Source organism: Phaethon lepturus, unplaced genomic scaffold (genome assembly GCF_000687285.1).
Source record: "Phaethon lepturus isolate BGI_N335 unplaced genomic scaffold, ASM68728v1 scaffold90, whole genome shotgun sequence".
Classification (NCBI taxonomy): Eukaryota; Metazoa; Chordata; class Aves; order Phaethontiformes; family Phaethontidae; genus Phaethon; species Phaethon lepturus.
The window spans coordinates 40,089-67,586 of NW_010511165.1; the positions used below are offsets into that span (position 1 = coordinate 40,089).

The window sequence follows — 27,498 nt, forward strand, 5'->3', positions numbered from 1 at the left end:
CAGCTCCATCCCCAATTGCTTTGATCCAGGCTAAAGAGATAACAAGGCACAGTGTTGCCTTGGCTTGGCTGGAACCTGACAGGCCAAATGGAGTCATCCTGGAGTATGAAGTCAAATACTATGAAAAGGTACTGTTCAAAAAGCAATTCCTGGACAAGCAAGGAATTTTGTTTGGGTTTGGGGAGAGCTTTTTACTTCATTCCGTCGTGGTTTATTTCCAGAGAGGATTCCATCATTTGAAACCAAATAGATTCAGTTTAATAAAATCCAATTAAAAATTTCATGCACTTGAATGGTTGCTTGAAAGAATAAAACTCATAGGCTGTTCCAGCTCAATGGTATGAGTTTATTTTGTTATTTTTTCCTACCTAGGAACTGAGCTTTTGTAGCAAGCCTATTTATAATGAGAATCAATAATGTTGGGCAGAGGTGAGACGTTAGCTTTACTTCATAGACAGAAGTGTAATAATGAAGTATATAACACAGTAATAATGATAATAATATTTGTTTGCCAATAGCTTCTGCTTAGAGTGATAGTGTGGGCTGGATGGCTTTTAATAAAGAATAAGGAAAGAAAATTACATTCTTCTTACTTTCCAAGTTAGAGGGAGATGTTATTCCTACAAATAACTTCTCAAGTATGGAACTATGAAAAGAGCTATTTTCTTTAAAGGTTTTCTGCAAAAATGAACAATTACCTGCTCTTGCTTGCATGCGCTTTCTCTCACAGGCACATGCATACTTCTAAATTTTTTTTTTAATAAAGATAATCACTTACTTGCTTCCCTAACACATACAGAAAAAGGCATTTGATTTGCAGGGAAGCTAGATTATTACATTTTCTGATGGATTTTCCAGCCAAAAAGGGAACAGTTTTTAAGACTGGACTTTCTGGAAGACATTTTCTCAGTCTTTTCTTCCTTAAGATACTTTTACCTTTTTTTTAATATGGCTTCTGGCTGGTAGGAAGAAGAAAGTGCCAGCATGTGTGAGTAAAATGTGGCTTGTTCAGCAAGAGGATCCTATTGGAAGGCTTGGATATTTTCCAAAGGATTTCATTGTGTGATTTCTTAAATAATCAGTGATATACGAGTATCATACCTACTACCTCATCATCCTTTTTTGGCTTGCTCAGAGCTCCATGCGGCACACAGTGCTAGGGGTATTGAGCAAGGCCGACCGCAGGAGCCCTCGGGATATATTTTGAAAATTCCATTGTTGTTACTCATCTTCTTTCATCATGACAGTTTTGGCAAGAAAGTGGGGTTCCATGGTTCATGGTGCAGTGAGGCATTTTCACTTGATCCACCACTGTGTTGTTTTGTTATTAGGACCAAAATGAGCGCAGCTATCGCATTGTGAAGACAGCCTCCAGGAATACTGACATCAAAGGCTTGAACCCCCTGACTTCATATGTATTTCACGTGCGGGCCAGGACAGCAGCAGGATATGGAGACTTCAGTGGGCCATTTGAGTTCACAACAAATACAGGTAATGGCATGCTCACTGATTTCTTTTCCTCAAGCAAAGAGTGCAAATGTAACTGAGCTGTGTGTTGGGAGTTTCCCATTGGTGACTTGGACAGTGGTGGTGTGTCTGTTCTGGGAAAATGTCCTTCCATGGCCGCGTGACTGTTAGCAATGCCATGAATCTGACCCGAGACATCTATTTGGATATGCTATATTCTAGATTCCAGCAATGAAGATACTTCAGTGTGCCGTAAGGAGACACACGCCCTATAAACACTTGGAAGTCGTTAATGCTTGAGAGATTTATGTACTGAATTTGTTTACTGTAAATGTAGATGTTTGCACATGTTCTTGGAATATCTAATTTCCAGGAGAATAGAACCCTGTTACTCCCCTTCAAAAGCTATTGACGTAGATCAGTTAGGTGTCCTACATGCTCACATATTTGCACTTTTCCTTAGACAGTCATATAAAGACAGAATATTGTTGTCAGTAGAGCTTTTCACTTTACTCCATGAAACACACAAATTTAGCCCCCAAAATGTGTGCTTTTCGGTGGCAGGAAGGCAATGTGACCAAGCCTGTTTTATTTTGGACATACAGGTCTGCTTAAATCAATTTAAGGTCATGCCAGTTAGTGGCAACATCCTTCAGGATATTAACAGCTGAAAAGAATCAACCCAGCAGGAAGAGGGTGGACATTTTAAAATAACTTACTCTCTTTGTGTCAGTTGGGGAGTGATCATCTGGCCCCACTGAGAGAAAAAGGAGGAGGAAAGAAGAGTGGAAAGCAATTAGAAAGGCAAAAAAAAATAGCCATTATACCCTCTGAGCAACACTGAAGGGGAGAAGGAGAGGGAGCCCTTGTTCCCAGTGAATTGAAGTTCCCCAAATCATTACCAAACATCATGTCTTCAGTTAATTAGGGCCCTGTTGGAAAATTGTGTTAAATGACTATATAATAAAGGCCTAAAAGTAGATTTGAGTGCTGCTCTAAACTGCCTGCACAAGCCAGAAAGCTTCGTTGAGTGCTACCTAGGTTGATTTTTTTGAGGGTGTCAACTAATGCTCCCTTTTCTGTTTCCAGTTCCTTCCCCCATCATTGGCGATGGTACCAATCCCACAGTGCTTCTTGTTTCAGTGGCTGGCAGTGTTGTTCTTGTGGTCATTCTCATTGCAGCCTTTGTCATCAGCAGGAGGTAAGAACTTAAGCTTCTCTCTCCCCCTCTCTGTTTCATGAGGGAGCTTTTTGTCTCCTCCAAACAAAGCTAAATTCTTTGATTAGCATCATAAACAGTACATTTGCATTACAAGCCTTCTGCCTTGTAGCTTTGATCTTCTCAACATTAGTACCAAGCAGCATGTGATGTAATGGCAATAGTTCCAGCTCTATTTGCCCTTCAAATGCAAAGCTGATTCCAATAACTGGCATTGAGAAGCAAGCCAGCTAGAGATTTGTGGTTAGTGTAATTTGAAGTTAAGTTTAATGGGTATGGGGTACAGTAGATTTTCTTGGACTGACTCCTGATAGGGAATAAACAACTGCACTGTTGTGAACTAAGCCATCAGACTGCTATGCTTGTGATTTTTGTACTAGTCTGTATGAGCCTGCATTAGTCTTTTGGGTTAGTCCTTCCAGCGTGAGTGGATATGACTGTAAAACAGAAGCCACAGTCATTCAGCATCAGAGGCGGTAACACAGCAGACTGGATCGATGGTTATTTCATCAGAGCAGGACTATAATCTTCTACCAAGTACTTGTTCATTTTCCCAAATTCAACCCAGGCTTCAGGAACAAACCTGTGAATGGGAGGACACTGTAGCAGAAACACGGTGTGTTTCTGTCTTCATCTTTTGTGTTGAGTCTCATATAAAAAGATCAGCATGATTTTGCTTCAGTGTAATTCTGGGATAAAACTGGACATGTCATTACTGCATCTGAAGCCTGGGCTCTGAGGGATGCACATTTTGTCAGTCTCTGTTGATCGGTTTAATGGCATCAGCCATAAACGTGTACAAATTCCTCTTGATTTGCTCTCTTACTTTAAATTGTCTTAAAGAGCAGTTAAGTCACTATGATGGTAATATCTGGAAAGTAGATGTACATTGTTATAGCTTTCTGTGGGCGTTCAACTCAAAGCTTCTGTGCTGGCAAGAAGAAAGAAGAGCAGAACATATGAAAATGTAATGTGGAGAGACAGGTTTATTAAAAGCCATTGCAACAGAAAATAGCATTACTGAGCTTGATGACTTAATCTCCTCTCCGCTTTTATTGATCACTTTATTATTTAAGGCAGGATTGATAGCAGGATACATTGGATTTCTAATTATGAGTCGCCACCTTGGAGAATTGAGCCTGTCGAGCTGCTTTGAGATGATTCCTTCCCCTCCTCCCCCTATAAAAAAAATGTCGCTTCCCAAGGCTGATAAACACTGCTTGATGATTGGACCTCAATGGATCACTTTTTAGAAAATGAAATGTCAACCCCTCGCCCTCATATTGATTCTCTTTAGTATCGGCCATAAAGCTGTCAAAGGAAAGGCTGCCTGGAGCCAGGTAGCTGACAGACTCGCTGATGCGGGCGCGCACTCAGCGGGTCTTCTCACCGCTCAGGCTGTCTGTCCGGTTATCTCTGCCCACAAGTGCTCAACCTGGAGAAAGACAAGACAAAGAGCAGGTGGGCAGTAGCAACAAAAGGCTGGTCTGAGCACTGGTGGGAATGGAGATAAAAGTATCCTGGTGGCCATGGGCTCGGAGATGTCCCGTAGCTCTGCACTGGTAGGTCTCAGAGAGGCCGTGGAAGGGGCAAGACAGCAAGATGAATGAAATACTAGGACAGTGAAACTGCTCTGTGCATACTAATGCATGGCGCCTTGCTAATTAATAGCCTTTCTCAATACACAACGCTCCAGTAGCTGGAAGTAGGTCTCAATAAACAGAATCTACTTTAATATTCACTGTTACTCTAACGATTTTAACCACTTTACTAGTGTCATTTAGAGGTGTGGGCTTTGGGGATATTTCATGATGTTCCTATACCAGCAGAATTTAATAGCAAAACAATTATACTTTGCTCCAAAATTACTTAAGATGAGAAAAAGCTTATCTGTCCACACAGTGCCCATGAGGAGGTTTTGTAATCTATCCATGACCTAACAGTCATATTTGTACAATCAAAGCCGTGCTTTGGCCTGCAGACATGGCCCCTCTGCATCTGTGAGCCAGTTGTGGGAACTGGGCATGTGCTGTAGGTGCCCGCTTTTGAACCCTGGCTTATTACTACTAATTTAGCATTACGTTTTTTCAAGTCATCGCTCAAATCCCAAAATTCATCTTTACAACAGAATTTGTCAAATTCTGCTCAAGCTGTTTGGTTCTGTCCTCTGCGACCACAGCATTTGTGTTAACATGAGAACTAACCTCCCTACATGTTAGTTTAAACTTGCTGAGGTTAAGATGAGCATATGCATAGAGATGCAGGAGGTACCGTGAGTGTTTCTAAACCCTGCCCTGCAGGAACGCTGAGTGAAATTGGGGTATCTCAAATACAGTTGTAAAGGATTTTGGAAAGCGTAAAACAGAAAGAGCAATTTTCTATAAGGGCTCGGGTGGAGTAAGATGGCCCTACGGAATCCCCTGGTCATCTAAAAGTTTATGTCGGAAGGTCTTCCGATGGGGAGAGATTGCTTTATCTTCTGCTCCGTAAGCAGCTGAGTGCGTGTGCCCACCTTTTGTTGGTGCTGCGGGACCAGCACGCCCCGCCAGCCTGGTGCCTGAGCACGGCAGCACCCCCAGCCCCTCTTCCGTGTGGGGAGGAGGAGGTGGGAGCAGCGGTGCGGTGCCAGGTCCTGCTGTTTCACCTCAGTGGGTGCCAGTCTCCTCCGTTGTTACCTCCTCTTCGTCGCCAGCCCCCACCTGTAGATCTGCCTGTGTCTCTGACCCCTGCAGTTTCTGAGAGCTTCTGTGTTCTTTTCCTGAATGCTGGCTATTTAATCACCACCGCCAAAATCCCTGTAATTACGGGGTTCAAATCGGCACAAAGGCTTCCTTCTGCCACTCAGGTGAGCTGCCCGAGAGGCGGCTCCAGCCCCGCGTGCCCCGTGGCGCGGGGCTCCGGGGCCGCTCTCGAGGACAATGGCAGACAGGAGCGTCCTGCCCCCAGCCAAGCAGGAGAGGTCAACAGGTGACACAGGGAGAAGTGGAAGTGGGTAGTTAGTTTGGAAGGTATTATTTAAGGTTAATAAGCTACAATTATATTGCTTGAACAGTAATCCCTTTGTTTCCCTTCCCTTAGTGGGGGAGGGTTATTTTTTTTAATCTGTTGTTAGGGTGCTTGTGCTTTTTCAAAATAAGATAAAGAGCATTTTTTTCATACTTAAAACGCTTTCATGCAAAGTCTGTTTGTGTTTCTTATTTCCCATCTGCACCTGAACATTAATAAAATTAATTTGAAGGGGCCCTGCTTAAAATGCAGAATCATCTTTTTTTCCTTCCTTTTTTTCTTGCCTCTGAGAGAAGCTGTATAATACCTGAAACCCATCTCTGCAATCCCCTGAGCTGACTCGGTCCCACACAGCACCGGGTGAGATTTGTGTGGCCTCTTCCTTCTTACTCAGTTCAGTAACTGGGAGCAGAACATAGTCCTTTTATTTAACTTGGCTCTGTTACCCCAGTGCTGTAAAGTCTTCAGCAAATAAATTGTTTAAATTGATGTTTGGATCCAGTGTGGTTTTAATAATACTCTTCTTGTGATTTGGAGCGATTTGCGTTTAATTGACTTTCATCAAGAAAAGAAGCGCCCAACCATTTATGGTTGGATGTGTACCTGCTTTTTATGTCTAAACACAAGTCCTGTTGATGTTGTTGGGAGCTGTGAGGCTTTGTTCAAAGATCAGGTAGTCTTCACATGACAAACAGGATTTTTTTTCCCTTCTGTTTCATGGTTAATTTATAGTTTTTATTATTGGCATAGAGTGTTTAACACCCAGCACTAAAAGACTGCAAAGACAAAGGCTGGGAAACGGCCTTTCAGCTGACCGCAATGGGAGAAGCTGCCATTCCCCGCAGGCCAGGCGCAGAGCGGGAAGAGAGATGCTTTCTGTTCATGGGCAGAAGGGTTTTGCTGACAGAAGGGGAATGGTGAGAGTCAGGAAGATCTGCTGCAAGCGAGGCTCTGAGTCACCTGTTTTCTTCCTGTTATCTGCGGGTTTTTGACCCTTTTTAACTCCCATCTCCAGCTAGGTCTTTCGCTCACCCATTCCCATTTTCCTTCTCTACCCATTCACCGTTTCCAGACTTTGAAGCCGGTCGCAGCCCAGTGCCCCGGGCAGGCCTGGTCGTCTCCGCCCCACTCCAGCCAAGTGGGTTGCACATCGCGGGCAGTCTCGGTCTTGCCTCCTGTTCTCCAGGCTTGCTTTCTCCTGCCTTCCGTCGTCTTCACACCAGCCCAGACTCTTCCCAGTTAGCTAACGTGGGTCTGACACGCTGGGAGACGTGGACTTCCGTAGAGACAGGCAAACTGAGGAGTAAGCAACAAGAAGCCCTTCTCTTTGGCAATGTCTGTTCTTCCGCCCGGTTCTGAACTTCCAGTGAATGAAAAGCCCAAATCAAATCTCGACATCTACATACCATTAGGTGCTGGGGAACTTCAAATCCCAGTACACATTTGGCTGAGCTGACTCCTCAAAATTTTCCCTAACAGACTAACCTCTTGTATTAACTTTTCTTAATGCCACTTTTCCATTGAAGTTTAAAGCTGAACTAATTAAATACATAACTGGTACAATATCATGTGTGTAGGTGTAGAAATACTAATCCATAGAATTAACATACTAACTATTGTGTCCAACTCAGAGGGTTAGTAGAGGAGCTCTGTCATCAGGAGTTCTTTGCCCCCGTCAATTATACAGTGATTAAAAGAATAAACAAAATCCTTGGGATCTGCATTTTTGGTGATCAGGGGAGTTTTCTGCTGCCATCCTGATTTCTATGTTACTAGACTGTTTCCAGTTTTAAATTTGCAGTTAAACAAGTGTGTCGGCATTGACATTTGCCTAATTATGTTTGAAAACCAACCTACCAAAACACCTCTGTTGCGGCATTGAAACCCATACGTGATAGGGATAAAAAGCAATTTGGCCCTCTTTTGCACAGAATTGCAAAGGTATGTTTGAAGAAAAAGTAGCCGAAACGTAAGCTTTCCTTTCTTTCTTTAAATGCTGAGGTGCAAACGCAGGGATTTGCGTTTCCCTTGATGCTTTGTTGATGCCAATAACACTTAAAGCAGTCTAAAGAGTCTCCTACCCCGCTGGTAAGTGTATGTTGTGTTACGGGCTGTTGCAGGGGAGCTGCCAAGCACAGGTCGTGGCAGGTGCAAACAGCTCAAGTCTCAGCAGGTCAGGAAGATTGAGCTTGTCTCAAAGTAAGATACTTATTTTGAACTGGTGTTTGTTTTTTTTTTTTTTTGTTCTGACAGGCGCAGTAAGTACAGTAAGGCTAAGCAAGAGGCAGATGAGGAGAAACATTTGAACCAAGGTAAAAGGCAGTGGTGCTTGGGTTTTTTGATTCGGTTTGTAAAACATGTCCCATGTTCTGATGTTTGGGAAATAAGGGATGACACTTCTCTTGAGATAAATATGTTTCCGTTTTGCTCTCTTGCAAACGTCCTCCTTCAAAACTATGCACTTTAGTAACGGGGAAAATGGAAGTATTTGGGTAAAAATTTTTGAGGAGACAGACAGGAGAAAGGTTCATCAAAATTTTCCATTATTCCATTCCACTGAAAGACATCTGTTCTCGGCTAGTGAGATCTGGGCATGATTTTTCCTCACAATACTCTGCTAGGGCAGTTTCTGGATGGGCTGGGGGTAATCCTGCAGGAAAGGAAATGTGAACTTTGCTGCCTTTTTTCCAAGGCTGAATCCTATTGTTATTTCCATCTCAGTCATCCAGGTACCAAGCCTAGGACCTGAGCTCAGAATTTCTTGGCTCCCAAAAGGGAAATGTGATGTGTTTTAATCTCACAGGTCCATAGACGGCCTGTTGGCATGTTAGTGATGGCAGTGATTTGTGAAGCTCATTTATTGGCAAAAACCTGATTCCTTACATCAATATTGGGAAATATTAAATGTTTACATTTGAAAAAAATCACATTGGGGGAAAAATACATTAATTCCTTCCTTACTTCATCAGTCATTCCTGGCTTACAGTACATTTTTATTGTACACTCTCTTTGCTGTTGTATATCATTAAGGCTTCAGTCTCATATGTTCTGTGTTCAGCAGCATGTAGATCAGTGACTTCAAATAAAACATTTCTGCCTTGCAGGTGTTAGAACATATGTGGATCCTTTTACATATGAGGATCCAAACCAAGCTGTGAGGGAATTTGCCAAAGAAATTGATGCCTCCTGCATAAAGATTGAGAAAGTTATTGGTGTGGGTAAGTGCCAGAACTTTTGCATTTTTTTCTGTAAATATAGTTTTAAATTTGCTTTTAGGAAACATGAGATCCTGTGATTTTTGTATGACAGTTCCCCCAAATGAACTGACATAACAGTTTGACAACACAAGTGTGTGCTTCATGTTCATGACCATGGATTCTTGTGCCCTTTTCCTTAAGGGGAATTCGGTGAAGTATGCAGTGGACGTCTCAAAGTACCAGGAAAAAGAGAGATCTGTGTTGCTATCAAGACTCTAAAAGCTGGTTACACTGATAAGCAAAGGAGAGACTTCCTGAGTGAGGCCAGCATCATGGGACAATTTGACCACCCCAATATCATCCACTTGGAAGGTGTAGTTACTAAATGTAAGTAGGTCATTTTCATGACAAGGCAAATTTGGAAGTCACTGAGAAATTAAGTCTGTGGTGGTGTGTGCGCCGTGGGTTTTTTTTTTTTTTTTTCTTTTTACTCTCTTTCCCGTGAAATGACAGATGGAACAGATCCACTGATAGCTAATAGGAGGAAATCAGTGCAGGACAAGTCATTAATCTTGTTGTCAGCTATAAATGGGTTTATGGTTTCAACTGATACTCTATCTGTAGGCAGCTTGTACGAGATTTTGTAGGGGGAATTAATACTGCAGGGGTTGGCTTTTTTTTCCCCTTCTTGCTATGCCAAGCAGGCATCTTTCACATCTTTGCTAGACTGAGCTGATTGTTACAGGATAGGCAAAAGCAGATGGTGAGCAAAGAATTCAAAATGGCTGGGGGAAAAAAATACCAAAACAAAATTACAGAGTCGTATGTTTAAGGTACAAAGCACAGATGTAAGCAGCAAGCCTTTGAAATGAAGTAGACTATTTTAGTGTGAAACTTGCTTATTTGTTTTCTCTGATTTACAGGTGTGCTAACTACACTCTGCCGTATTTACCTGGCTGATCTTTTTGTTTGTTTGGTTTGTTGTGTTTTTTTTTTTAAGTCTGTTACTGTTCACTGTGCCATGAACCCTGCCTTAGAAAGAGAATGACAGAGCTTGCCGGGTGCTGTTTGTAGGCTAGAACTGAAAATACACCTGTGAGACAGATGTGCTTGGGTCTGACTTGATAAGGTGCCGCTGCGATGGTGTAGTTCTTGTCCCTACTCCGAGTGCTCTAGGTAGCATGTTGGCAGAGCCTGGCACTGATCACTAATCCTGAAAGACCCTTTGGATGCAGGGGCTCATGCTCAGGGTAGCAAAGGCGGCAGACAGTGATCTTGTCAGCGGCTGTTAAAGGGTGGAATTTGTGAAGCTTACCTTCTGCAGCTGATGGTGTGCATGATGAACATGAACACAGGGTATTAATAGTGTAAGGAATTAAAATTAGATATGGATGAAAAGTTAAAAAGTAAAAGAACATGGTATCTCGCATAGAGGGTTGTCAAAGCCATCGATACCACTGGAAAACCCTGTCCCTCTTGAATGTCGGTGGGAGTTGGATGCTTACTCTACCGCTTGTGTTTCTGGAAATCGTACCCTTACTCGTTTGTGTTGCCCTCTCCTAGTCTGCCTTCTTTCACAGTTGTTGAAAATGGCTCATACAGCGTGTCGATGTTTGCTTTTCAAGACAAATTCTGCTAGGGAAAATAGGGGTTTGGGCTAATTTTGTCCACCATTTACTGAGGACCTCCCTCAAAACTGAAATGAAAAGATAATAATCTGTTTAAATTTTGCAGGTCTGATTCGGTCTTTCTCTTTTTGTTGTTGTAACGAAAGCGGGGGGTTGTGGTCAGGCCACAGTGTTTGCTACAGCCAGTGGTATTTCTAGCACCTCTGTAAAAGAGAGGCAACAGGGGAATCTTTGTGTTGAAATCCCACCGAGGCTGGAACCCCCCGAGCTACTACAGCTCTAGCAGTTATAAATGACTGTATGCATTTGCATAATGCAGTTGTCACTGAATTAAAATGATTTGAAATTTTCACCAAGGAGGTGGTAGCCTGACCTGAGAATGTTTCATTGCCTGGCTCGCAGTAAGCGATGCTTCCGCAGCAAGCCAGCTTGGCTACCTCAGAGCTGGTGTGTTTGGTAAACGGGGCTACTTAAGACGACATTTATCTCAATTTCTCCATAGGTTTTCTGAATGCTGTGATAAATGAATGCATTTAATAAACTGAAAATTAAAATGTGAGATAAATAGTGGTGTAGATGGGGTTTGAGAGAGGCAGCAAAAAAACACGAACACATTATTGGCTGCTAGTCAAGTACTTTAATAATTGACTCACTCATGGTAACTTCTCTCTCTGTCCCCCTCCTCTGCTAAAGAAGTGCCTGAGTAATGAAATTACACGTTAATGCACTGAAAGAGTCTCCCTGTCTTCCTTTCTACGTTGACATAGTATCTTGTGATTGAGGAAGGTTAATTAAAACTCATTTAGCTGTATTTGTTCAGTGGAAGGGTTCTGGTCACAGTTGCAAAGGATAAATGAAACAGTGACATATGCAGATTTGGTTGGAATTTTTTCTCTTTCTACCAAAGAATGCATGCAAAAGTGAATTAGAGGGAGAATGACGTTTTATCACATCCCTTTCCTTAAGTACTCAGCCAAGGTCACGATGCCCTTCATCCAGAGCAGTGTGCTTTATGCAATACCGTCACTTCTCTGCTGCGTTCATGCAAATGAGAAGGGGTTCTGCTGCCAGACTGGCATTCCATGGGCATGCCAGTTTGCATGGGAGCAAAACAGTGAGGGTTTTGATATTGGTTGGGAAGGGAAGGAGAACCAGGAATAGTAAAAGGCCTGCAAAGGATAGGTTGGGACTGAAAAGGTGAAATAGGTAATGATGAGTGAAATAAGTGATGTATCGCACATAGATGTTGGTGTAGGTGAAATGAGGTAAAATTTTCAGTACAATCAGTCCTTATAGCATATTGTTTTCTAATTGAAAAAAAAAGGTTATTTCAAAAACAGAAATTCTTGACAAATGTAGAGAAAAGCGTGTTGGTGGAAAATGCACTGAGGTAGAAATGATCGGGGAACTTCCAATGCTTCAACGTTTCATGGTAGGGTAATGTTCATAGCTGGTTGTTCTGGAGCAGATACTTGCTGGTGACAGAAGCAAGGAAAAGTTGAGTAGTTCTGATAGCTCTGATGCCAAGACAGAATTGAGCTATCTACAGTCTAGATGACATGTCCACTGAACCCTTCTTTCCCTATAATGTTCCCTTTTTCAGAGCTGCTCCAGGAAGTGCAAAAGCAAAGTTTCTCTGGGACCCTGTCTTTTATTTAGGAAGAAGCTCTATAGCTTCTGTAGCTCAAGCATGACTGGGAGGGTTGCCACGCCAGCCTGGCACTAATCATCAGGTGCTCCCTTGACTTCAGGTGGACTTAACAGTGCTCATCCTGGGACCAGGCTTTTGCCATTCGACCTTTGATAAGTCACTTCTCTACATCTCCTGTTGCTCACTTTTAGAGTGGAGATGATATTTGACCTATTTCTGCAAATATCTAGGTGCTGAATATCCAGCGTGATTTAACCTTGTGAAATAATTAGTGTTACTTGTATGTAGCTGTTTTCAGTTTCAGCGTGATATGACTTTGTAAAGATCTTAAAGACAACATCAAGCATTAGTTATGTATTTGCTGTTGTTTTTGGCGGGAGGGTGCCTAGAAAGCATCCCCATGTCAGCTACATTACATTACATTTCTGTTCAGATTGCCCAGCTTGGCTTTCTGTATTGCAGCATGGAAAGCTCAGTGCTGCCGAAGCAGTATGCCCCACGTGTGACACAATTCATTAATCATTTATCCTGTGGTTGACTTCATGAGGCAAATGGCTTTGGCTCATTTATAAATAACGAGAGACACAGGATACAAATTGGGGACAGAGAAAGTTGAAAGGAACAGCTTGTATTTTGCATTCTTGAATCCAGTTGTCGTGGAATACCTTGTAGCTGCTGACAGCTTCTAACTCACCTAAAGTGTTGATCTTTCAAAAGAGGCAGAGACACCAAAGCATTCACAGATTCCATTTTGAAAGAGGAAGGCTTTCTAGACTGCAAGCAATTTAGTTATACTAAAGATTTTTGTCGCGTTTGAACAGATCTTTGTTTCTTCGCTCTCAAGTATCAATTCATATATTCCTTAGAGAACAGGAGCCGCTTTAGTTAAAGACCTTGTCAATGAGTCCACCAAAGGGTTAACCTTCCAGATGGGGCCCTTTAAATGTTTCTGTCCTATAATATTTCTTCTCTTGCTTCCCACAGCTGAGGCATAAGCTCAGTGCTTTTTAAATTAAATTAGATTGTGTAAGCCAGGTGTCTTGGCAGTAAAATCATGTGCAACCCATTTTTATCCCATTAACATTGGTGTTCATCAAGAAATTGTGTTTTTCTTTCTGCGAACTCTAGGTAAACCGGTAATGATCATAACTGAGTACATGGAGAATGGCTCCTTGGATGCCTTCCTCAGGGTAGGTGGTTTCTTCATAATAAGCTAAGGAGATTTTATACTGGGAAACATTTTCTGGTTTTCATTCTGGTTCTTTTTTGCAGAAAGATCCTGAAAATTCAGCATTTTTAAAGAAATCGCATTTTTACTTAGGAAATTCTGTTTTCTGGTGTTACTCCTATTGAAAACTAGAATAAGTGTAAAGTGGAAGGGCGTAGAATAAATGTAATGTTTAAAATAGCAGGGTCTTAAATAATCCATGTTTAATGGGAATAGTTCTGATTTGCTCCATTTTTGAAAGCATCACAATGCTATAGACTCATTAAAACTAGATTCATTGCAAACTGGATACTGCATCACTGGAAGCTGTGACAGAACCTCTGGGTTTTTACTTTACTGGTGAATTATAGACACTAGTCAGGAGAGTGAGGAAATAACATTGCATTTTATTTGAGAGAAGATGGGAATCCAGAGATACGCTCTTTGTCATTTTCAGCAATGGCAATAATGTAGCTTTTAGCTTAATGCTCTGTGATTTTCTTCCTTTCCCCATATACAGAAGAATGATGGCAGATTTACGGTCATCCAGTTGGTGGGGATGCTTCGTGGCATTGGTTCAGGAATGAAGTATCTGTCTGACATGAGCTATGTGCATCGGGATCTAGCTGCTCGAAACATACTAGTCAACAGCAACTTGGTGTGCAAAGTGTCTGACTTCGGCATGTCCCGCGTCCTGGAAGATGACCCTGAAGCAGCTTACACCACACGGGTAAGGAGGGAAAGAAAATGTCCGGTGCGTTTTCTTGCCAGCATATTGGTTTTGTCTGACTGTGTGGGAGGTGTCAGTGGTTTGTTTTAAAATAATCTGAGTCACGAGTGAAAACCTATATCACAACGTAAAAATAAACATTGGCCCAGACTCCATAGCTAGTATAAATCGATGTAGTGTTATTGCAATATCAGTAGCTGCATCAGTATTTCTTCTCTGAGGATGTGACCCATGTATTCCTCTGGTTCCTTCAGTATGCTAGAGTGCGTGACAGGAATCTGATGCCAGAAATTAAAGCTTGGGCTTCTATTCCTTCTGATATTTACAGACATGCATAATGATTTCCAAGTGGCTAGTCCCACTGAGGTTTGATACAGCAGGTGTAGGTATGCCACCAAAAAAAAAAAAAAAAAAAAGATAAATCGACTTTTGCCTGTCACAAAGCTAGTCATAAATTTGACCTAAATAATTTGGACTGGGAAAAGTGGGAGGTCTGCATTCCCATTTTTTGTTTCTTTCCCATTTTATCTATATTTCAGCATCCGACTGTTAACTAATTTTGCTAAAGCCATTTTAATACCCTGCATGTGGAATAGTACTAATGCAAGTACTTTTGGCCACAAAATGACATCCTGACCACTACCAGACTTTGTACCAATACCTCTGTAATTAACATGCATGCAAATTAAAAAAAAAAAGAGTTTATAAAGTCTCCTTTTTTAATTGCTTATTTTCTTCATTTTTAAATATCTGCCATTCTCCATCTGTTCTCCCTAGTGCAGAGTTTGTTTGCAGCACTCAGATTTTGCAGTTTAATCCCAACACTCATCCTTTAATGGATTCACAGTTCATTACAGGGAAGGATAGATTCACGTAGTATTAAATTCTGGCCAGCCTTGGTATTTCTCACTCATAACGGTGGCAAGTGGAAGAAGTAGAAGCAGAGGTCTGAAAAGCTGTATTCAGGGAAATCAAAGTTTAGACAAACACACAAGAGCAAGACAGAAATGATTGAAAAGCTTCCCTTTGAATTTAGTGAGTGGAGATATAGTATTATGTTTGCTCTCAAGAGTAAACTACAGGGAATCAGTGACATTTGCTTTACAGTGCATTGTCTTCATTTGGTATCAGTAATGAAGGATCAGGAAAATTTGGATGAACTCCACTGTACTTGAGCAGCTAAATAAAAAGAGCTTATTGACAATTTTTAGAATGACACCCATGTATAAACAATGTCCATGCATCTGCGTCTGAAAGGAGGAATAGAGCTTTTTCATAACCAGAGTCAATGCAATAGAATGCAATTTTTAAAGCATCCTTTTTTAAGAGAATGGTGCGTTCTGCTCCCCATTAGTCGTATAATTGATTAAAGTGAGAGCATCCTGTAGCCACACAAGGCACGTACCACTACAACCTGGTTCACAAAGGGCCTGCTGCAAAAGCAAAGAAGCCAGGAGAAGGACCCCTTTTGATTTCACTTGGCTTTGGAACGAGTCCATATTAAACACTTGAGAGAGATACTAGAATAATAACCCATTAAGTATGCACACACTGCACTCAGTTATGGATAAAAACTATGTAGAAGATCGCTGAGAAAAAAACCTACCAAAATAAACTTAATCAAAAAAGCATAAAGGCAAATGAAAAAAACCTAAAACCTTTGTTCGGCTTAAGTTGTTCCCCAGGTGGAACTGTAGGAAACAAAAAGCTCAGTTAAAAACACCTTGCATCTTAGCATAAAGGAGAAATCTCTGGCCTGGGATCACCCAGCTAAGGCAAAATCAGATAAACAGGATGGAGTGAGTTCCTTTCCAGTGCAGCACCTCAGTGGCCCAAATCAGGTGCCCAGGTGTTTTTATTTGTTTAAAAAGAACTACTGTAACAAGAGGCAGCTCTCTCCAACAGGTATCAAAAGCAGCCTTGTACTGTGGTCTGGTGTTGAACTCCTCCCACAGGGACTGGGAGAGCCCAGAGGCTTGCTTGCCTTCTCACATCTCTGGTAGGACTTGGGATATTGCCCATGGGAAACGCTACAGTATTTATAAATCTTCCCAGTTTATCCTCTCTTTATTTTACCTTTTTGAAAAGCAAAACGTTTATAATCCCATTTTTCTGAAACAGGCCAAACAGGTCAGACAGGCAAGCAAGGAAACAGTCATTAACAGCATGTACTTATTTGTTTTGTCAACTAAATCTCTAATATATACTTTGTAAAACCCCTGGCTTGTTCTCATGCTTCAGCGTAGCCCTAAGCAGAGATCTCTTAGCGGTCTGACAAAAATACATTTAACAATTTACTGGTGCGTTTCCCTGTGACTAAAGAAAGCAGATGGGCAGCATTGCCTCCTGGTTGGATCTGGCAGGTTTATGGCAAGAAAAAAGAGAAAGTGGGTGCCTTTTTAAGAAAGATTCTGGAGTTGCATAGAGAAAACCATTTTGTATTTTTAATGGTGGTGTAGAACAGTGTCAGCCACACACATTAGTGGGTCAGTGACTCACTAGCCTGTGGTTTCTTTTACTTGTGACAGGGTGGCAAGATCCCCATCAGGTGGACTGCACCAGAGGCAATTGCCTACCGTAAATTTACATCAGCTAGTGATGTGTGGAGCTATGGCATCGTCATGTGGGAAGTGATGTCCTACGGAGAAAGACCTTACTGGGATATGTCCAATCAAGATGTGAGTCTCCGAGTCTCCTCTTCCTTTCCTCTTCCTTTCCCCGGCGCCTTTATCTTTGTCCTTAGATGTCTGCTGACGTGTTGCTGTGTCAATTGCTGTATGGTTATACGACATTGAGATGGTTCTTTTAAAGGATATCATGGGTGGTAGATTCCTGTTTTCTCAGGGAATCTCTCTGGAGCTAAGACTTCCTTGAATACTTCAAACCTGGTCTATGGTCAGGGAATAGGGGATTCTCAAGTTAGGGTCTATAACTTGTGCATGTATCTTTTTGCCTTTTTTTTTTCTTCTTTTTTTAGGAAAAATCTTATAAGCAACTAAAGTAAGAAATAAGAATGGAGAAAAAGGAAATAAATATATTTAAACTGTCAGATTGTAATACTATCAAGAGAGGGAAGATTTGAATGTTGATACTAAATCTAAACTGTATTGAAAGTCTTTAAGAAAAAACACTTGAATTTAATGGGTCTTCCTATTAGTAGTTAATTCTTCAAGCCCCAGTATGCCTGTAATTCTTCCAGATCATTTTATTTCTTGTAGGATATCTAAAGCAATACATCTGAAATCCAATGCTGATTATCAGTCAGAGCATCTTTGTGACAATTGCATAGATGCCCCCTGAGGACATTAAAAAGCAGCTTTCCTAAATGACCATTCTTAAATTATGCATGTCCTGTTTAACCGTACCATCTGGACTACTTCAGTGTATTCCAAGAGGGAGCATGCACAATGGCTGCTATTCCAGAAGAGTATTTAATAATAATGCTAATAAGAGCTTTTGCTAATAAAATTTTTATTAAATGAAAAAAAAAAAATCCCAGTGAAAATGAGGCATAGATTATCCATAATTCTTTTCCCAGGGGATTTACAAACATATGAAGGAAGAAGAAAATGTTAATCTGAATATACGGTCATGGGAGTGGTTAAATCATTTTACAAGTCATCTGCTTTCTTATGTAGAGCTGAACATTTTCAAAGAGTGTCTAGATGCGGATGGCATTTAATCTAAACGGGATATAATTTTAATTTCCTTCTGATGTGAAATGTCTTTTCTGGCACCCAATCTTGCCTTCCTTTGCTAACAGGAAGTCATCAAGACTTAGCAAGAAAATAAAACACCAGATGTGTCTCAGTTATATCAGGCATGTCTACACAGCACAGTGGAGCTCAATGCAACAAATGCAGAGCTAGCGTATTAGCTGGTGTACGCTGCTGGTGTGTGATGCTAGACCATGGCTTGAACAGGACAGCAAAAGCCAATATTACTGTCTTTGCATCCTCTTTTTAGGACATGGCATAGACATACCATTTTTTCTTCTTACCTATGGTGAGAGCAGTACTTTTCACAAGAAAGCAGAAGTGGATTTCAAATTATTCTTGGTATGAATCAAGAGAAATCAAAAGGATCTTCATACTTTCTGGAGTAGTGAGAGCCACTTTGTTTGCGGTCACTGAAGAGCCACTAATAGTGCAAACATATCCCTTGCCCTGTCCTCCCAGTGGATTTTAGCCACTAATTGGACAAGACCAGAATGAGGGAATTTAGTGCAATTCAGTCTCTGTGCACTCCTGGTCTCTAGTCTCGTGGTGAATCCTGCCAGCAAAGTTATATCGCTTAATTAAGATCTGAAGGCTTCTGGGTCATGTCCCTGTCATATCAGAATTGAGTCTTGGTCACGTCCCATTCTCCCGAGAGAACTAAGAAACCATCAGAGTGCTGAGGTCTGGAGTCCTTTTTGGAGGGTTTGAAATTACTTCAGCTTGTGAGTTTTTCTGGTTTCTATTAAATATGAAATGCATACTTAAGGTGCTGCATTGGACTTCCGTAACTTTCTTGAGAAAGTTGCACAAAAAGGGTTCTTATCTCTGCATTTCTTGGTTCGGAGCATACAGCGGTGAGGGAACAGGTTCTCTACAAGGCCTGTATTACTGACAGAGATGAGCTAGCCCGGGAGGAGAGGGTGATCTGCTGTACCCTAAAAATGATGGGGAAAATTTCATCTTTGAGATATTGCATCCAAAACTGACAGATACTAAAGACTTGCTGTAGAGCTGTTGCTTCTCCGACCCTCTGCCCAACAAGGGTAGTTGCTTAATTCTAACCTGGGCTATTTTGTCATCCCTGTACCCCATCTGCTCGTTTGTGGTACAGTGCCCTGCTGTATCTCGTGTCTGCTTTGGATGCTGTACCCTTTTAGTTTTGAACTGCTGAGGAGAAATGACAATTCTGAGACCACCAACCGCCTGAGTCTTGAGTTCAATTTTCCATGTTGTTTCACTTAATCGTGGATTTGTTTCCATACTTTGGATCGCCCTAGGATAAATGATACTCAGCTGGTAGATGTGAGTAATGTCTGATGTTCTCTAATGTCTCCCTAATTGTGCCATTTATAGGTTATTAAAGCCATTGAAGAAGGGTATCGGCTGCCACCCCCGATGGACTGCCCCATTGCTCTCCATCAGCTGATGTTAGATTGCTGGCAGAAGGAACGCAGTGACAGGCCTAAATTTGGACAGATCGTCAACATGCTGGACAAACTCATCCGCAACCCCAACAGCCTGAAGAGGACAGGCAGCGAGAGCTCCAGGTCAGCTGTGCTTTTGTAATGGTGACGTACGACGGAGCACAGTGGAGATGACAGGCAAAGCTGCAAGTCACCTAAACCTCCGTGCTGGGATTAAAGCGTGCTCTGTCGCTCTGCAGAGCCAGACTGCACAGCAGACCTTGCACCGTGCAAGAGAGCAGCGGGGTCATGCTGGCACACTGCTGATCCCCACTGGGCACCCCAGACTCTCCTAGCTCTGTGAGAAGGAAAATTGAATGAGCAGAGCTGTTGATGTATCACACCAGCACTGACCAGGTTTATAGCACAGTCTTAAACATGTCCCAAAAAAGTTCCGATGCAGGCAAGCTCTCTTTGAAGATAAAGTTTGCAACGTCTTTTCCTTCTCCCCCCTAGTGAAAGGGCTTGAATGGGTAGCCTTAATGCAGTGTAGCTAACAGGAGTGATGTGGTTTTCTGCAGGAAAAGTACATCATCAAGTTTTATAAACCCTAGATTTGTGTAGGATTTGCAAATGAGCATTACGGCATTACAGCCAACGCCTTGCGGGCATTGGGAAGGTGTGGATTAATTTTTATGTGAATTTGAATTTAATTTTGTGGAAAGCCAGTTTCATGTCTCCACCGATCCCGCATTACATTTGTGTTTTGTTTTGTTTGCTAAGCATGGTATACCTGGTACGTGCAAAAGAAGCACAGTAGGAAGGAAACGCCCAGAGTTGTAGGATAAAACCAAAATATCTTTGTTGGGACAGATCAGCAGTTTGTTTAAGCTGGTGAAACACTACTGAAGTAATGGGAGCTTTACCAATTTACACCAGGTTTGTTCTATTTTTTTTCAATTGTCTTTGCTTTGTCAGGTAAATTTGCTTACAGCAAATATGGAAAAAAGCTTAAAAGAAAAGAAACAAGAGGAAGATAATGGGAAAATATTTTTCAGTAGAAGGAAAGGTTACAAAAATATCCATTGGGCAATACAAAATTAAGTTTTTTGAATCAGTAAAGGAGTTACAGAGGTTCTGATTCAGCCTCCAACAGAACAACATCCAGGAAAAAGCTATGTTCATTTTCAAACTTGTAGGTCCCTTTGTGACTCTTGCTTACAATGTACATTATCAGAAGAGGGATTATTAACCCCGCGAGGCCACTATCACCACACATCTCCCAGATTGCCCTAATTGCATTGGTAGCCTGTCAAAAACTTATCCACCCTTGAGGCTTAAATAATTTACATGGTGAGAATCACAATATGATCTGCTGTGATAATTTGATTTGAGAATCACAGTGTGAACTCCTTCATTTTGCTTTCCAATTTACACGTTCTCTTTGAAAATATATAGGTTTTACAAAAGTTAATAGCCTGTTCAAGGTCATTTTGTGTGTGTGTGTTTGTCTGTAAGTTAATAGCCTATTCAAGGTCATTTCATGTTCATGGCTATTTATAGATCTTTCTATTTCTTCTCTTTGGAATATGAATTTCAAATATGCATATAACATTATTGATATATGACTTTATACATGAAGTATAATTGTATATAATTGGGTTGCCATCATTGGTCTTGTGTTGGTACAGAAAAAGAGCTGTACCAAGTATTACGAGCATGTACTCAGTGCCTTAGGCAAGACATAACTATGCTGTTGCACACCTAATCTTTGCTGATGTGCATTTTCAAATAAATTGCTAAATGATAATTGTTTTGGTTAGATAGATAGTAGTAATTTATAATGGTTTAATGAATCTGTGATTTGCAATATACATGAAATAAAAAATGAGATATTCATAAGAGAAGCAAATTTCATAAAAATAATTATTCACAAATCTGTGCAAGGGAAAATGAGAAGCACATTCCACAGTGCAAACAAAGATCAAAGCTCGCCTGATTCCCGCCAGTCCTGGCACACGTGCCGGTCAGGAATAGATTGATTAAAGAGGGGATTAACTCCCTGCTGTCCTGGGTTTGATTGAATGCACTGAGCTTGCCTGCGAACCTGGCTAGAAGCAGGACTTATCTGAACCCGCCCTGAGTTTTGCCCTCCGAACCAGTCTGGCAGGTTGTGAGCTCCCAGTTCCTTTGCGCACACTTCGGCAGCGTTTCCATAGCTGCTGAGCTGAGGTCTGACACATGCAGGGTTGGCAAGGTCTGGCATTGCTGCCTGTGAGATACAGACCCAGTAGGCTGAATGTGTTCCAGCATTACTATCTTCTTTGTTTTTTAAAGTAAAAGCATTTTCTATGAACTCGGTTGCATCTGAGGTGAAAATTGTAAGCAACATAATGGTTTCACATTAGATCTGAAAGGAAAAATAGAAATCTGAGGTCAAATTTATTCTTAGCAGAAATTGGCCTATTACTTTGCATTTTGTTAAGTTTCTTGCACTGATCTACGCTGCTGTGCAGAGAGCCACCAGTTTTTCTGGGCACAACGTCTTGCCCTTACTTTCCCTAATCATTGAGGATAATTGTTGCAGAGACCAGACTTTGGTTTGTGATTCATGATCCGGCTGACGCCATTTCTCTGTCCTTTCACTGTTTGCCATCCAGACCTAGCACAGCCCTGCTGGATCCCAGCTCCCCTGAGTTCTCGGCGGTTGTTTCTGTCGGTGACTGGCTCCAAGCCATTAAAATGGAGCGATACAAGGATAACTTCACAGCTGCTGGCTATACCACCCTAGAGGCTGTGGTGCATATGAACCAGGAGTAAGTACTCAGCGATATAACAAAAAAACTGGTAAATCTGGATTTAATCGGCCTCTTTTGCTTTGTGCTGCATATCATTACACTCATTAAAGGAATGGAATGCCTTTCATTTGGATGGAGGATAACTTTAAAATGCCTCCACAATGCCTTCACTTACTTAATTAAACATTTCTGTACATCTGCCTTGCTTTTGCTGTGTTGCTTGCGGTTGACTCTTAATATTTTTCTCTGCGCCAGCATCTGATCCACGGTTCTCAGCCCCCTGCTTCTTCTCTTGCTTTCCACAGTGACCTGGCAAGGATCGGGATCACTGCCATCGCACACCAGAACAAGATCTTGAGCAGCGTTCAAGCAATGCGCACCCAAATGCAACAGATGCATGGCAGGATGGTTCCCGTCTGAGCCAGTACTGAATAAACTCAAAACTCTTGAAATTAGTTTACCTCATCCATGCACTTTAATTGAAGAACTGCACTTTTTTTACTTCGTCCCCTCGCCCGTCGAAATCAAGATCTGCAGCATTGCTTGATGTACAGATTGTGGAAACCGAGCGCGTGTGTTGAGAGGAGGGCCTCCAGAAATGACAAGCCGTCATTTTAAACCAGACCTGGAACAAATTGTTTCTTGGAACATACTTCTCTGTTGATCAACGATATGTAAAATATATGTATCTATATAAATATAAAGTCACGTTCAAGTTTTGATGCTATGTTTGCTGCCAGATACTGTGCTTAAAAAACAAAACCAGAATTACTTTCCTTCTCCCTATGGACCCATAGGATTACAACCATAGTGTTTTATTTGTGGGTGAAACCACCGTTGTGCATCTTTCACTGGAATGAAGAACCTGCCCTAGGATATTTTTTGCAGACTTGATGCATCACTAATACCTTGCAGAAACCTCAGTGAGAATATCATTTGGCTAATCAGTGCCTGACGATTAGTGATCTGCCCACTTACGGGCTTGAGACCTTGAGAAATGACCCACCTCATGGATTACTGGGAAAAACTGGACTTCTGGGGAGATTATTGGCTGTTGTTGTGCCGTGATGAATCCTACCACTTAAAGACATTTTGTGAACATCTTGCCAGTAATCAGCTGTGACAGTTGTGGCTCTGGAGCTTTCAGACTTCTTTTCTCTTTTAAGAAGCAATTCCCTTTGCCACATGCAGAAGGTCAGTGGAAGTACAATGTCAACATGTTCATGGTGCTTTATTTCTTAAAACGTGCTAGGATTTCGTCACTGGTGGGGGAGAAAAAAAAAGAGTGCTGTGGTATGCATTATTTGGGGTTCCCAGCTGGTTTGTGTGACCCTGTGCTGGTTTCCCAGACTAATTGTGTAGTGTTTTCCATGGTTTGCTCTCTTTGATGACGGTGAAAGTCACGCTGTTTCAAAACCTGGTCTTGCTCTCAAGCTGTTGCATGTTAGGATGTGCAGATGAGGTGTAGGACTGCATCTTGGGGCTCGCTCAGTTCAGTGCTAAGAGCCTGACACCACTTCACACTGAGAGCAGTAGAGGTGCCCTTAATTTTTGGTGGACAAACCCACACATGTGGATCTTACAGAAAGTAAGAATAACTTTGTAAAGTACAGATACTCGTAAACGCACCAAGAACTAAGGACTTTCCTGCTCTCTCAGGAACAACAGTAGAACCAATGTTTGTGTTTTAGAAAGATCAATCTCAGTTGCTGTGTCAGTGGTTTTAAGGGAGGGGGAGTAGAAGGAAATGGGATTGTGCATGCAGCCGTCCTGGTTTTGCACAGTTTGGGTGTCAGGCATGGTAATAGCTCTATGTTATTGCAGCCGTGTCACACTTCAGATGCAGTGATCCAGTCTCATCAGCTGTGGGAACCAAATGCACTTTTGAAACCAGCCCCATAGGCTGGATTATCAAGGCAGCCGTGGGTGTGAGTGCCAGGTGTAGGCTGCATAGCTCAGGTCTAAGCGCCTCTCTGCACGTATGGCAAACAAGGTGGAGCATGACCTGCTCGAAAAGCTGCCCTCCAGCTCCTCTAAGGAACAGAAGGAGAGTTGGGCGAATGGAAGCATCCCCTGGGTTGCTGGGTGGAGGTGACTGCTGTAGCAATGTGGTTGTCCTCATTTGGTCACATCAGATAAAACTTCATCCAGTAAAAGCTCTGAACACATTTAGGCGTGAATTTTATTGATATTAAAGCTTCTATTACTCTTTTTGAACAGACCGTATAAATTAGATTCCTTTTAAAGTCCTTTCGAGCACCAAAGTGATGAGATGACCTTAGAAAAGAGACAGGATCAGGCCCACCTATGCTGTGCTGGGTAGGAGGAGGATTTTCATGACACATCCTCTAGAACAGACATTGCATTTCAGCAAAGGTGAGGTTTATATTTTGATGGTTCTCAGACTGGTTCTTTGGTCTATAGTATTTTGGTCCTACCCACACCTGACAGCAAATTCAGAAATTATTTAGGGGCTTTATATGTCAGATTTTTTTAATGATTGCATTTATATTAAATCCAAGACAGTTCGCTCGGTTGGACAAGTCATACTTACTGTATCGTCACTCATCACTCTTTGTCACTTTTAACAATAACTTGCTGGTTTTAACCACTAACTCTCCCTCGCCCCCAACTTTCTCAGAAGACAACTTGTTCAGAATATGGGATGCTATATTTGGATCCTGTCAAGTCATGACAGCTTAGTAAGAACTGTTCTGCAGTATTACTTATAAAAGCTTTTCAATTTCAAGAAATTTAAGATTCCTTTTACAAAACTTAAACCAGCATGTTTTAATGTCATTTTGCTGGGCAACATAAGAAGTGGTTGCTGATTTTAAAGACCTGACACCTGTACTTTCAGCAGCAAAAATTCTTTTGCTTAAGCGCAGAGATACCTTAAGTTTCCCCTTGCTGTAAATCTGTTGCAATTCTGTTCATTCTGTCTTTTTACGTAAAAACAAAATACATCCAATTTTCTGTCCAGTTTGTAAAATTGCTTTCTTGGAGTCTAGTAATAGTAATTCAAAACACTCCAATGCTTTCCACACCGAATGAAAAACTGTGTCCCTATAGAGTGAAAACTGTGAAGGCAGCTCAGATGCCAGGTGTTCAGAACTGCCATCGGTGGTTGTGTTCCCTGTGATAAAACACGGCCAGTGAGGGGGCATCCACCTGAATGTGATTTTAGCTGGAGGAGAGCAGGTTAAAAAAAAAATAGGTGGCATATATATATATAAAAACCACATCCATTGTAAGATAGGTCATGGAAGCAAGACTTTGAAGTAGTGTGAGGGAAAGAAAAGGGACAAGGAAGGCAAAGTGTTCTCACCCTTTGAGAACCACCGGCTGTATTTGTCTCGCTGGCCCAAGACGGCCAAACCCGGCAGCGAGAGCGTGGCAACGCGCTGCAGCCTCCTGCGTTTGCGGCTCAGCCGCCCTTTTGTGTGAGAATTGCATCTCTTCCTACTTTGTCCTCTGTCCTTTAGGAAATCCTTCTCCCCCCTCTGGGGAGAGGTTTAATTCCGTGAACCTGCTGCCATGCCACCTGAAGAGGTGAAGATGGCGAGTTCAGATGGTGAGCAGAGATGAGTTCAGGCCTTTTCTTTTGATGTGAATCAGCAATTGCACCAGCCAGGGAAGGGCTGGCACCTACAGCAGTGCTGCTGCTGGGAAATCTAAGAGGAGGCTTCCAGGCAGGCATGTGTGTGTCTTCTTGCATGTTGTTTAATATATTTGTGTTTTCTTTTTGTGCAGGGAAACTAGATTTTGCTTTCACGGCCTCATAGCCCATCCTATTGATCATATTGACCACGGAGGAACACAGGCTAGACGTGAAGCCTTCTGGATCCACAGTTGCATCTTCCCTAGCACCGATTCTGGAAAACACATGCTGAACAGTCATCGGTCCCTGAAGAGAGTGTGACTTTTACTTTCTCTTTTTTTTTCTTGCCACCCACTCTGTTTTTTGATTCATCGAAAGGTAACTAACTCGATAAGACTCAGCACCCAGTTGTCACTGAGGAATGTACTGTGTCAAAGCCCTGCAGACTTCTGGATTGTTTTTTTTTTCCTCCCCCTCTTCTTGCCCTTCCCACTTTTGGTTTTATTTATATATTTTGTTATTTCCTCTCCTTACCCCCCCCGGCTGTCACTGATGCATCTCGGATGAATGCAGGTGACGGAGCACTACACATCTTTCCATGGACGCCAGGCCAGGTGCCGCAGCAAAGAACCCAGTTCCTGTGAGCTGCCTATATACGTTGCTGAAGTGACGTTTTACGCAAAACGTGCCATTGCAGTGATATAAATATATTTTTTTTCCTTGAATGGATAATGGATTATTATCTTCTCTGAAAGGTGCGTATGTGTGCTTGTGTGCGTGCGTTTGCGTGCGAGTCACCTCGTGTGTAGAACTGCCTGTGAATGAGGCGAAAACATCTCTGGAAGTGCAGGAGTTGTTGAGCGCTGTTGTATGAGAGCAGGCCAATAGCTTGTGTCTGCGGTGGTAGCAAGAACACACACATTAAAAAGTGTTTGAATTTCTGTATCTATAAGTGTATTTTTTAGCTGCCACACTAACCTTAATTGAGTAATTCTGCAGCCTGAAACAGGGGCAATTTCACGTTAGTTTTGGAGTTGTGGATCATGGGATCCATAAGGGTGATAAAGATTTTCCTAAGTGTTGTTTATTCATACTGATGCCCTCTTCATGATCAAGACTGACCAGTTTCTCAATGGCAAGGTCATGGAGTAACACCTGCATTTCCATCCACTGGTAACCCTGAACTGAATTCTTAAGTAGCCTTTTTTATTTGCAAAAATAGGATTTTAAAGACTTGTTGAATGCGAACAAATATATGCAATTCTTCCATTCACAGAAACCCCTTGCTCTGTGTGCAAGCTGTGAAAACTTGTAACGTAATAATCAAAACACGTCATTTGCTCCCAGCACAGTTAAGGAACAAAAATGCAACAAGACCTGTAAGGTTACAGTACTTAGCAAGAGAGTTGTGAAATGCGTCCTGTTCCTCGTGCGGGTGAAGAAGAGCTGGTGAAGTGCAGTAGAAGGCAACTCTGCCATGGCTCGAGGAACAGTGCTGCGACTTACCGGTGCTACCTAGAAACGCTTTCTGTCTTTGGAGAATTCACTGTTAGTGTAGCGTAAGCTAGTTTCTGAGTGGAGCTGAGCGCTGGAGCCCGGGGAACGTATGGCCGCTGGGTATTTGGAGCGGGGCAGGCGATGCTCCCCGCTCGCTGCCTGGACGCAGGGGCACAGCAAACTGCCACGGGACGGGGAGGAAGCTGGAGGCGCTGCGTTGGAAGAGAGCATGGCCTAGACCAGAGCCCTAAAGCGGTGTCCCAAAGGTGCTCCTGATTCCTCCCCTTTTCCCTCCTCACCGACGCTCCAAGTCCATCGTTAACCGCAATTCTGCCTGCTCTGGCGGAGGAGCAGCTGCAGGTCCGTGGCAGGGGG

General features: G+C 42.2%; 1 protein-coding gene across 1 annotated transcript in view; it reads left to right on the forward strand.

Annotated features, from left to right (window-relative positions):
• The window catches only part of EPHA4 (EPH receptor A4), a gene marked incomplete at its 5' end in the record, with an annotated part of 62,053 nt that extends 36,179 nt beyond the window's left edge, over nt 1–25,874 (forward strand). The window contains 13 exons of the mRNA XM_010283015.1: nt 4–128; nt 1,332–1,491; nt 2,557–2,668; nt 7,946–8,004; nt 8,797–8,910; nt 9,091–9,276; nt 13,297–13,358; nt 13,896–14,105; nt 16,634–16,783; nt 19,178–19,371; nt 21,888–22,043; nt 22,331–23,219; nt 25,779–25,874. Coding sequence (XP_010281317.1) covers nt 4–128; nt 1,332–1,491; nt 2,557–2,668; nt 7,946–8,004; nt 8,797–8,910; nt 9,091–9,276; nt 13,297–13,358; nt 13,896–14,105; nt 16,634–16,783; nt 19,178–19,371; nt 21,888–22,043; nt 22,331–22,445 — 1,643 coding nt within the window. The remainder of the gene's footprint in view (nt 1–3; nt 129–1,331; nt 1,492–2,556; nt 2,669–7,945; nt 8,005–8,796; nt 8,911–9,090; nt 9,277–13,296; nt 13,359–13,895; nt 14,106–16,633; nt 16,784–19,177; nt 19,372–21,887; nt 22,044–22,330; nt 23,220–25,778) is intronic.
• Between the last annotated feature and the right edge of the window lie 1,624 nt (nt 25,875–27,498).